The sequence below is a fragment of the Chinchilla lanigera genome, unplaced genomic scaffold, assembly GCF_000276665.1.
Source record: "Chinchilla lanigera isolate Chin_1 unplaced genomic scaffold, ChiLan1.0 scaffold00015, whole genome shotgun sequence".
NCBI classification, from domain to species: Eukaryota; Metazoa; Chordata; class Mammalia; order Rodentia; family Chinchillidae; genus Chinchilla; species Chinchilla lanigera.
Genome location: NW_004955416.1, coordinates 16,026,504 through 16,038,753, shown reverse-complemented (window position 1 = coordinate 16,038,753; position 12,250 = coordinate 16,026,504). Strand labels below are relative to the sequence as shown.

Sequence of the window (12,250 nt, the reverse complement as noted above, 5' to 3'; positions counted from 1 at the left end):
CTGAATCACCCAATATTATGCTTGGGATCCTAAATGACCCCAAAAGGCTCATTGTGTTGAAGTCTTGGTCACAGGTTAATGGGCTTTTAGGTATTGAGGGTTCTAACTTCATGAGTGGACTCGTTCATATATTTGTCACTTTTCTGTTGCTAGAACAAAAGACTCAACATTCAAAACTTAAAGGAGAGACTCGCTGCTCTGAAAAGCCATGTTTGCATTGTTCCTGGACCGGCTCCCCGCTCACTGCAACCATCTCCACCTCGCGCCTCCGCCGCGGACTCAGGGCAGCTGCCTCGCTCCAATCCCTGAACTCTCACTTTCTTTTTCACCTGCTGCACCGGACGACCAGCGTGCCCCACCTTGTCAGACGCGGCCATGGACACCAGCTCCGAGATCACCACCAAGGACCTGAAGGAGAAGAAGGAGGTTGTGGAGGAGGCGGAGAACGGCAGAGACGCCCTCGCCAACAGGAACGCTAACGAGAGAATGGCGAGCCTGAGGCCGACAACGAACGAGGTAGATGAGGAAGGCGGGGAGGAGAAAGAGGAGGACGGCGAGGAGGAGGAAAGCGACTGTGAGGAAGAGGACGGGGATGAGGACGAGAAGGCAGAGGCAGCTACGGGCAAGTGGGCAGCTGAGGACGACGAGGACGACAACCTGGACACCAAGAAGAAGACCGATGAGGATGACTAGACAGCAAAAAAGGAAAAGTTAAACTAAAAAAGACAGCCGTGACCTATTCACCCTCCACTTCCTGTCTCAGAATCTAAAGGTGGTCACCTTTGATGCCTGTAATCCCAGCACTTGGAAGGCTGAGGCAGGAGGATCGTTGCAAGTTCGAGACCAGCCTGGGCTACAAAGTGAGCTCAAAGCCAGCCTGAACTGCACAGCCAGACCCTGTCTCAAAAAAATAAAAATTAAAATTAAAAATAAAAAAAGATAAAGGTGGTCACCTTCGAGTAGAGAGGCGCCCGCCACCATGGCAGCGCCATCACAGATGACACTGCTCTCCATGCCCCACCAAACCCACGCACAAATTTGCAACAGGGAGGAAAAACCAAAACTTCCAAGGCCCTGCTTTTTTTCTTAAAAGTACTTTAAAAAGGAAAATTTGGGGGCTGGGGATTCAGCTCAGCAGCACAGCACCCGCCTGGTGAGCACAAGGTTGTGAGTTCGATTCCCGGTACCAGAAAAAAAAAAAACAAAATAAAAATAAAAAGGAAAATTTGTTTGTATTTTCTATTTACATTTTATATTTTTGTACATATTGTTAGAGATCAGCCAGTTTTGATGATTACGGATGACCAAACCAGCCTTCCGGAACATTCTGTCCTACTTCCGACTTTACTTGTGATGTGACCATGTTCATTATAATCTCAAAGGAGAAAAAAAAAAAAACCTTGTAAAAAAAAAAGCAGAAACAACAACAAAAAAAGTGTTATTCTGAGCATTCTAGTAACTTTTTTTGTGTATGTACTTAGCTGCACTGTAAGTGTTTGGTTTGTAGGAGATGGTTAAAAAGACCAAAGATAAAAGGTTTCTTTTTTTCCTTTTTTTGTCTGTGAAGTTGCTGTTTATTTTTTTGGCCTGTTTGATATATGTGTGAAACAATGTTGTCCAACAATCAACCGGAACTTAAAGGAGAAATTTATTTTAGTTCACAGTCTCAGAGGATTCAGTCCACAGTCAGTCAGCTCCCAGGCAGAAACAGCATGGTGGGAGGGCCTGGGAGGTCAGCTGCTCATGTAATGAACGCCATGAAGCGGAGAGAGAAAGGAGGAGCAGGAGAGGAAGATACACCCTTCTGGGTCTCAGTCCCAGTGACCCTGTCTTCCAACCAGGCCCCACCTCCTGAAAGCACAGTCAGCTCTGAACTCATCAGTGAACCAGTGGACGAATGAGTACAGCATGCCATGACCCAGTCATTTCCAAAAGCCCTGCCTCAGAACCCATGAGACTTGGGGTACGGGTCTAGACACAAACCCATAACAACCACTGAAGAGTTCATTAGCTGGATGGGCTTTTTAGGAAGTAGGGCCTAATTGGATGAGACAGGTCACTGGGGGTGAGGCGCTGACAGTATATTTTGTCCCTGGCATCTTCTTCTCTGAGTCTCTCTTGCTATCTCCTTCTCCGCTTCTTGGCTGCCATGAAGAGAACAGCAATCCTCTGGTGCCCCTCCCCACATTATGTTTCTGCTTCACCACAGGCCTGCAACAGTGGAACCAGCATGAACTGCAACCTTTGAAACCATGAGTCAGACTAAACCCGGCTTACTTTAAGTTAGTTTTCTCTGGTATTTTATCACAGTAAGGAACAGCTGACTAACATACTCAGACTAAACAAATCCATAAAGAGAAAATCAACCGAGTTGGAAAATGTCCTCTGAACTATACTGCCCTTGGGTAGAGTGTGAAAAAGAAGAGAAGTAGGGAGCATCTGTTTAAGGGTAGGAGGGTTTCCTTCTGGAGTGGTGGAATGTTCTAGAACAAAGTCAAGGTGATGACTGCACAGAGCTGTGACTGTAATAAATGCTACTTAAGATGACTAAAGCAATACATTTCTCTTTTCTTTTTTGTTTGCAGTGCTGGGAATCAAACCCGGGACTCTGCCCACACTTGGCAAGTTGCTCTACCATTGTGCTATACCCCAGCCCCTGTGAATCTCATGTTATATATATTTTACCACAATAAACAACAACCAAAAAATCAACCTAGAATCACAATTCTGTCCCTCCTGCCACAAGATGGTCTGAGGATGTTTCCCCAAAGATGAGATGAGGACTTCAACTCATCCCCACCTATGATGTAGGTTCTTGACTTGACACAGAAAAGCAGTTCAGGTCACATTGCAGAGAGACACAGTTAGTTCAGTAAACAGAATAGGCTATGGTGTAGGACCAGGTAGATCTATCTGTTTTTGAAGGTGGAAATCTGCAGAATTTGTATCTATAGAAAGCATTGGCTCAATTAATAGATGAAAGACCCAATTTACAGCAGGAAAGTATAGACCAATCTTATTTTTTCTAAGACTGAGGAATTTAGAGTAAGGGACTTTAAAAAAACGAAAATAACAAACCATGAGAAAACAAAACAAAACAAAAAAACTGTAACCTGGGTAACTCTGATTGTGTCCCAAAGCTGCAGCTTTCTTAAAAGTACCATTTTAAAATTAGGATTGTCCTGATCCACTTCATACTTTTTGAATGTTTCTTATCTTAACCTCTCTTCCACTCCCCAGTGTAATTGGGACCACCTTTTCCAAGCCTGGAAAATCACAGCCCACCTGGTTTCTGTTTGGAAAACAACAAAGGACTTTTTAAAAACTGTGTGTAACAAAGAAACAAACAAGGTAGGTAGCACTCATGATAAATCCGTGGTGATAACAGAGGTGCGGAATCCAGAAACCATGCATAAAGCTAGGGGGCAACCAGCTTTGAAAGGACCAGCAGCTGATGGTGTGTGGGAGGGGGACACCCAGAAGAGGAGTGCACTGACACCCAGTACAGGTAGGGCACAGTGCAGGGACATGCCTGGCTCTGGCCCGTTCAGCGTCCCCACACCCAAAGGCCTTCCTGGACCCGATCTGCCCCTCACTGACTTAGTCTTCCCCTCCCCCTCCCTGCTTGAACAAGATGAGGTTTCCCTGGGGGCTCCAGAATCCTGCTCTTTCTATCCTAAATCTGACCTTTCCTGCCTGAATTTGTCTGCCTCTCCTCCTCCGCGGGGTGTGCCCAGGTTGCACCCACATTTTTATTTAGTTTTGTTTTGCTTTGTGTTTTTTAAGACAGGGTTTCCTATGTAGTGTAGGATGGCCATGAATTCTCCATGTAGGTCAGGCTGACCTAGAACTCTGATCATCCTGCCTCCGGCTTCTGAGTGCTGGGATTACAGGTGTTTGCCATCACACCCAGCTCCAGCCATATTTTCTAGACCAAACATCCCTCAGAGGCAAAGATTCCAGCCCCTCTCACCTCACGCTGGGAGGCAGCGTGGAAAGGGCACTGGGCTAGCCCTCCCTGTTCGACCTTGTCGAGTCTTGTAAGCTGTCCTGAGCCCTGTGTGGTGGGATGACCAGCATCTCATTGCTGTCTGCTTTGAGTGCTGTGCAGTAAGTTGCCGTGTGGGAGAGTGTTGGGTAAACAGAAAGGTATGTAACAAAGAGAAGTTCTTGCCATGAGAGTGGGGAATTTCAAGTCCCGGCCTGCCTTGCCTCCTGCCCACTGTCTTCTGCGGTGACCTGGAAACGCTGCATCCCGTTCCCTTCCCCCAGGGGAGCTCAGAGACTTTTCTCAGGGCCTGGCTGGACACTGCATCTGGCCCAGTGAGCAGCTCCCTGTACCCGCTCCCCCAGCCCCAGTGCCCCCTTCCTGCTCTCCTATCTTCCTTGTCATCCAAGCCCCGTCTCCCAAGAGCCACCAGAAGGTAGCACATCTTGATGGCACAAACTAGAAAATGAGAAATTTGTTCTCCAAAGAAGTGTCTCACCTGGGTATAGTGTTAGGCACCTATAATCCTAGCACCCTCAAGGCTGAGGCAGGAGAATGCCAGTGCAAGCCCAGCCTGGACTACACAGTGAGACCAAGTCTCAAAAAGCTAAACAAAAGCGAAGAAAGGTTGCAGAGTTCCCATTTCATAAAATGCTTCAAAGAAAACAAATGGAGCTCTGTGGTCAAAAAAGTTTGGGAAATTCTGCTTCCCAGTTCAACCTTTCCCTCCCCTTCCCCAGCCCCCCTCTTCTGGGAACGCTGTAAGCTGGGACCCCACAGGAACCCAAGGCATTGCTTTTGTTTGGTTTTGTTTTTATGGCAGTTTTCAAATACGTACAAGCATAAAAGATCAAAATAAATCCTTTGGACCCGTTATCTCCCTTCAACAAAGGTTGACATTTAAGAATATGGGGGAGGAGGGGTTTGAGGGGAATCACTTAAATCCAGGGCCTTTGCTCTGAGCTCAACCCCAGCCCTTTTTTTAAATTTTGAGACAAGATCTTGCTAAGTTGTCCCAGGCTGGGTTCTAACCTGTGATCCTCCTGCTTCGGCCTCCTCAGCATGTGGCACAGCACCTGGCTCGGAAAGAAAACTATCTCATATCTGGAGGAATAAAGGAAACAAGGCAGCTCTGAGGCACTAGCCAGTGCTCCACCGAATCCAAGTGCTCAGTTGACACCTTAGTAATGACCCTTGGAAGAGGCAGTGTGCTGTGAGCTAAGCGTGAGGGTTGCCTGGTTTGAATCCCAGCCCTTGCTGCTTTCTCACTGCATGATCTGGAAACTGCTGACCTCCTCGGTGCTCCAGTGTTTTCTTTTTTCCTTGGGGAGGGGACAGGTGTGCTGGGAACTCAGGGCCTTGCAAGTGCTAAGTACATGCTATACCACTGAGCTCCAGCCCTCCTGTATTTTCATGTTGCTGTTTCCCAGAATAGGAGTTTTATTAGGACTTCAAAAGTGAACATATTAGAGCAGGAGGAACAGCACTTAGCAGGGACGTGGGGGCCCCATAAATGTTGACTTTGTTACTGGTATAACACAACCTGTTGAATTTTATTTAATTTGACATTTCATAAATTCCACTCACACCCAGAAGCACCCTCCTGACTGCTACCTGAGTCTGAAGTGTAACTCAGATGAGTGACAGCAGTCGGTTCAGGCAAGGTCTGCGTTAAGGAAAGGAGTCCCGCTCTCACCAGCACTGTCAGATGTGCAGGCCTGAGGGCTGCATGCTCTGGTCCGCCCACTTAGTGCATGGTCACAGGACATTCAAAAACGGTTTTAGGCAGAATCTTAACAGAACCTGGAAAATCTGGAAACACAAACCAAGAGGACTTCAAAGAGCTCCTCTCCGACCTGACCTGACCACTGGAATCCCAAAGAGGAGACCTTTAAACTTTGGCCTGACCTCCCCACTTGAGCACTGTCATCTGGAAACCCTGGGCTGGAACAGAAGAAAGATTTCAAGATTACTAGAGGAATCCTGTCCATTGCCACCACTCGCCAGGGACAGACAGCCCTGAGTAGCTTTCCCTGGTGGCTTGGCACCTGTGGGATTTCTTTTCTCATTGGGCTAAGACCAGATGACTTCTACTGCCCCTTCCAAATCTTCCTTTGGTGATCATTTAATTCTTTTTATTTCATTTTATTTTAGGTATTGGGCGTAGAACCCAGGGTCTCATGCAGGCTAGGAAAGCACTGTACCGCTAACAGCTCAGTACAATTCTATTTTTGATCTGAAGTTCTACTAGTTTAGCAATTTGATTCTTTTGCCAGAACAACAAAGAAATCAAACTGCCCTCTGCCAGCACAGCCGCCCACACCGCTTCCTGCACCCAGATGTTTACAGTAGTTGAAAACCACAGCATTTCCACAGCCAGCATCTAATCCCTGGCTTTGTTTACTAGGAGAAACACACACACACACACACACACACACACACACACACACACACACACCCTATCATAAGGTCCCAGCCTGGTCGAACTCATAACCCCATGAGGGCAGAGACCTGGCTGCCACCCAGGCGTGTGCCCTGGGGAATCTCTGCAGCTCTGACCAGGGCTTGGCCCTCTTCTGACCTTGGAGGAGTGCCATGACCTTGAAAAAGAGCCCTCCATCCCAGTGCTGACCTTTCCACCACAGTGCCTGGTTTGTTGCTTTTCTCTGTGGACTCCCTGGTATGAAATGATTCTCTCTACTGCCAGCCACATTTATGAAATAATGCTGCTAAAGTCCAGCTGTATAACAAAAGAGCTGACTAGAGCAGGGCTGGGTGGTGCATACCTGTGATCCTAGCACTCTGAGAGGCTGAGACAGGAGGATCAAAAGTTTGAGCCCCATCCTGGCAGTTTTGCAAGATCTCGTCTCAAAATTTAAAAGAAAAAATACAAAAGCACTGAGAATAGAATTCAGTAGTAGAGCATTTGCCTACCATGCACAAGGCCCTCGGTTTAATCCTCAGCATTACAAAAAAGGAAAGAAAAGGTGAGGTACATTAAGGCACTCTTATTTCTCACTCCACATGATTCCCTGTTGCTTTGAAATAGAAACTGTGCAGAATTCAGACCCAATTCAACACTAAGCTTTTCTGTAACTTACTTACCCTCTGTGATGGTTAGTTTGATGTGTCAACTTGGCACAGCCATGGGAGTCATAGCATAGTATTATAGTGTCAGATAACCTAGCTATTTAGTCAAACACTGATTGAGGTGCTGCTGTGAAGCTATGTCACAGATGCAGTTAACATCTTCAATCAGTGGATAGGCTTTAAGGCCAAAGGGACGGGTTTCCTGGGGAAGAAGGAATTCTGTCTAAGACTTGCAGGCAACTCCTGCCTGAATGTCCATCCTGCTGACCTGTACTAGATTTCAGACCTGCCAGCCATCACTTATAACAAAGGTCCCCTTCCCCTGGGGCACAGAGCAGTACAGGGTTGCACAGCAGGAGGTGAGCAGCTGGTGAGTGAAGGAAGCTTCACCTGTGTCTACAGCCACTTCCCATTGCTTCAGGTACTGCCTGAGCTTCACCTACTGTGTCAGATCATCTTTAGCATTAGCTCTCAGAGGAGCGAAAACCCTACTGTGAATTACATGTGCAAGGGATCTAGGTTGTGTGCTACTTATGAGAATCTCATGCCTTATGAGCTGAGGTGGAGCTGAAGTGGTGTTGCTAGCACTGGAAAGTGACTGCAAACTTACACTAGCAGAGAGCTTTGACAGCACAACGACCATAATAAATCAACTGCTTGCAGACTCCCACCAAAACCCTATCAGTGAGTGGCAAGTAAGGATTAAGCTGCACTGGGTGTTAGGCTTTAGGATGGCAAATGAACTGATATATTTCAACTGTACAGCTGCACCTTGCGGCAGGCTGTAAGTCAGAATCTGACACTTGTTTTGCTCGGCTTGTGGCCTGGCCATTATTTTATTTGACCACTTCCATCTGTACCTCCTTTCCCACACTGTGCTCTTGTCTTGGCCACAGTTTTGGTAAATCTGTAAGCTCAATGAGTAAAGTGCAAATACCACTGGAGCACTTGTTTGAAAAGGGGAAAGACCTGATGGTAGGACAACAGAAGATCTAAAGCTGCCAGTAAAAAGAAAGCTGCATTTAAAAGGAAATACCAAGAATCCCACTTAAATTACAGGTTTATTGCAACAGATGATTCACATTCTCCAGGCCCACTCTGTGTAATATGCGACAACAGACCATTCAACGAAGACAGGAAAGCTTTAGAACTGCTTTGCCACATGGAGATCCAGCACCTTGCATTAAAAGACAAGCCTTTAGAGTTTTTCAAAAGAAAAAACATGAACATGAGGAACAGAAGCAAATATTGGAGGCCACCATCTCATCAAACATGTCTGCGCTGAGAGGATCATTCTTAGCAGTTAACCCTATTGCTATAAGAATATATAGCATTTAACTATAAGCAGTTAACCCTTTACTATTGGTGAGGACTTGATCCTACTAGCTGCTAAGGTCATCTGTCCTGAACTTTTGAACTGCAGTTCAAAAAGTGGCACATGTTCCTCTTCTGGCTAGCACCATATCTAAACAAATTGATGAACTGGCAGAGGATCTTGTTAGAGAGGATTAATGTATCACTTTGGTACACAATCCAGGTTAACAAATTTACCAAGGTTAATAACAAGGCAGCAATGTTTGTTTCTGTACATAAATCTTTCAGGAAGATGTGCTATGTGCAATTTTGTTGCCAGCCAACACCACAGCTGCCAAACTATTTGAGTCCTTTGATTATATATCAGGAAAATAGAATTGGTCATTTTGTATTGATATATACATGGACAGAATGCCACCACAACCAGGCAGCTTTCTGGTTTCATTACTCAGGTCAAAGAAGGCCTTTCTGAATGTGAGTCTACACAGTGTGTCATCCACAGAGAAATGCTGGCTAGCAAAAAATGTCATCTGAACTTAACAATGTTCTCTGTGATATGATTAAATGATCAATAACATTAAAGGGCATGCCCTTGACTCAGATGTGTTCATGCAGCTGTATGTGGAGACGGATTCTCTTACACAGAGAATTGAGATGGCTTTCTAAAGGCAGATCACCGGTCAGGGTTTGTGAGTTATGAGATCCACTCCAGAAATTTATTTTAGAAAAACAGTCACCACTGGAAGCACATTTTGGTGACACAAAATGGGTTGTAAAACTTGCTTTCTGGTGTGACATATTCAGCTTGCTCAGTGCACTCAATCTGTCACTTCAGAGGAGAAAGACAATTGTGTTCAAGTCAGTACATAAAGTGGCTGCCTTCAAAGCCACACTAGAATTAAGAGGTGACAAGTGAACATTGGGTTTTTGATCAGTCTCAAACAGTAGCAGATATTTGGAAGGAGATTGACCCAGCCCTTCTTTCTCCCAGATGGTGCATGATCACTCATCTTAGCTTTCAAAACAGTTTGAACATTGCTTCCCAACTACAGATTTCCAGACCTCCAAACTGGGAAGGAATGGATCCAAGACTCATTTGTGAATAAACCAGGAGAATCAACTTTTTCTGTGCTAGAAGAGGATGAACTGCTTAAAATTGCAAATGAATGGTCTTAAAAATAAGTTTGAGGGCTGGGGATATAACTCAGTAGCACAGCCACCTGCCTGGCAAGTGCAAGGTCCTGAGTTCGATTCCTGGTACCAAAAACAAAAAAAAACCAAAAACATGTTTGAAACAATTGCAAATCTCTATACTTCCTGGATTAAAGTCAAGGTGGAGTATCCTGAGATTGCCACGAAAGCACTGAAAAGCCTGCCCCCATTTCCAATATCCTATCTTTGCAAAGCCAAGGACTACTCTGGGGGGGTGATGTCATAAACAAGGCCAGAGGCTGCCAAACCCCTTGGCAGGGAAGGGCTGGAGCAGGTGCAGGCCCGGAGCCCCTTCAGCAGCCAGGTTGGCAGCTGCGTAGGAGAGCAGGGCTTGACAGCCTGGGGAGGCCAGCCTGGTGCTGCAGCCATTTGCTGGCACAGGGTGTCGAGGGAGTTGGGGACAGGGAGAAAGTGATCAGAGCTCACAATGCTGAGAGTGGCCCAGGACTCTGCAAGACACAGTATGGACAGGCTGAGGAGGCTAGAGGCAGTGGGTATGGAGACCTTGGTGGTTGTGGAGAAAGGCCTGTGGCTCAGGCAGAGAGGAGGGATGGGCGGCATCACCTGTCCATCCAGAGAGGAAGTGGTGAGCGACAAAACCATCCTGGCAGGATGCTGGGGGAGTTCCCACACTCACTGCAGTCACATAAGAAGATGCCGAACAGAGACCAAATGGGGGACGGGACAGCCATCCATAGGGAAGTTCCAGAGAAAAAGAAAGGGGGAGGGAGAAAGAAAGAGAGAGAGGAAGAGGGAGAGAGGAAAAAGGAGAAAGGAAGGAAGGAGGGAGGAAGTGAGGGAAGGAAAGAGGGAGGGAGAGAGGGAGGAAGGAAGGAAGGGGAAATTCGGGAAGGAAGGAAGGAAGGGAGGGAGGAAGGGAAGAAAGGAGGGAGGGAGGAAAAAAGAAAGGAAAGGAAGGAAGGAGGGAGGGAGGGAGGAAGGAAACAAAAAACAGACAGCGAAAGTCACAGAAGAAAACGTCCCTAAGTAAAGGAAAGACAGGCGTCTTCTGCGTGCTAGGGCTCTAACGTCAACAAAGCCAAAAACAAAGCTTCTAGACGGCCTGACGAGACTGCGTCAGGCTGCAAACAGCAAAGAATTCCTTAAAGTGGGGCAGGCGGGCGTGTCTGAAACAAACACTTCTGAAAGTTTCTGGAGAGGAAAACAGGTCATCTGCAAAGGCAGAAATATTCAACTAGCCTCAAATTGATCAGCAATTATTGGATTCCAGAAGACACAGAAACAACACCTTCAGGATTCTCAGAGTTTTGATTCTACAATTATATGTACACGTGCATTTTTCCGGAAAAAGAAGTTCAAAGGTACATGCTAGCGGGCTGGGGATTTAGCTCAGCGGCAAAAGCGCCTGCCTGGCAAGCGCAAGGTCGTGAGTTCGGTTCCTGGTACTGGAGAAAAACAAAACAAAACAAAAAAAAAAAACCAGACAGGGGCAAAAATTCCTTGGTTTCCACATAGATGGGGTCAGCACCCCTATTCAACAAAAGGTACATGGTAGCAAAATCAAAAAGGAATTCACAAAGCGAGCCTCTGTCTCAAAAGCCAAAATAAAATGGAACTTAGAAAAAACAGAATGAAGTCAACCAAGGAGCACAATGAAGGGAGGAAAAAGTCCCAGAATGATAGTTGTCACAAATCTGCAAAGTCACAGGTTTAATTAGAGTAGGAGGTCAGAGAGGTACATGAGAAAAAAAAAAAATTGGGCTGAGGAGTATTAAGACATAGCCTTACTATGTAGCCCAGGCAGGCCTTGAACTTGCCATGTAGCCCAAGCTGGCCTCGAACTCATGATCCTCATGCCTTGATCTACTCCTGAGTTCTGGGATTATAGGTGTGTACCACCATGCCCAGCAAAAAATATTTTCAAGCCACGTGGGATGGTGTCCACCTGTATATAATTCTAGCACTCTGGGAGGCTAAGGCAGAAGGATCATAAATTTGAGCCCAGCCTGGGGAAATTCGTGACTTAGTGAGACCCTGTCTCAATTTTTTTTTAAATGATAGGAGATATAGCTCAGTGTGAAGACCCTCGATTCAATCCTCAGTACTGCCCCCCTCCTCAATACATTTACTTCTTTTTGGACTCAAGAACATCTTTTGTCCTAATATTAAGAATGGTATTTATCAGTTAACTGCTGTAAAAAATTACCAGAACTTGGTGGCTTAGGGCTGAGGGCATAGCTTAGTGGCAGATTATGTGCTTAGCATGCATGAGGCCCTGAGTGTTGCAATCCCCAACACTAAAAAGATACAATGAAAACTTAGTGACTTAAAGCTACTCTCTCACACTTGTGGAGGCCGGAAGTCTGAAACTGCAACTAGTCTGAAACTGTAACTAACAAGGTGCAGTCCCAGGGAAGGCTCCCTGCCTCATCCCCTGTGGAAGACAGCATTTGGTTTGCCATCCTATTGCTGCGGTCTCTGTCTTCAGGCTCACATCCATCGCCTTCCCCCTTCTCTGCACCTCTCTTCTGTGCATCTTAAGGACACTTGTCGTGGAACTGAGGCTCACACAGATAATCCAGGATGATCTCATTTTAATTCCCTGGTTTGGGCCAGGTCTGGGCTTGAGTGGTGGAGCTGCTTGCCCAGCCTGCACAAGGCCCTCAGTTCTCTCCCCAACACTGC

The 12,250-nt window shown here is 46.3% G+C and overlaps 1 protein-coding gene across 1 annotated transcript; it reads left to right on the top strand.

Annotated features, from left to right (window-relative positions):
• Positions 1-309: 309 nt before the first annotated feature.
• LOC102015516 (prothymosin alpha-like) lies at positions 310-693 on the top strand (the record flags this gene model as incomplete). The annotated part of the gene is made up of 1 exon (XM_005381702.1): positions 310-693. A coding segment is annotated over one exon (384 nt), but the record flags the coding sequence as incomplete, so codon positions are not given.
• Positions 694-12,250: the final 11,557 nt, after the last annotated feature.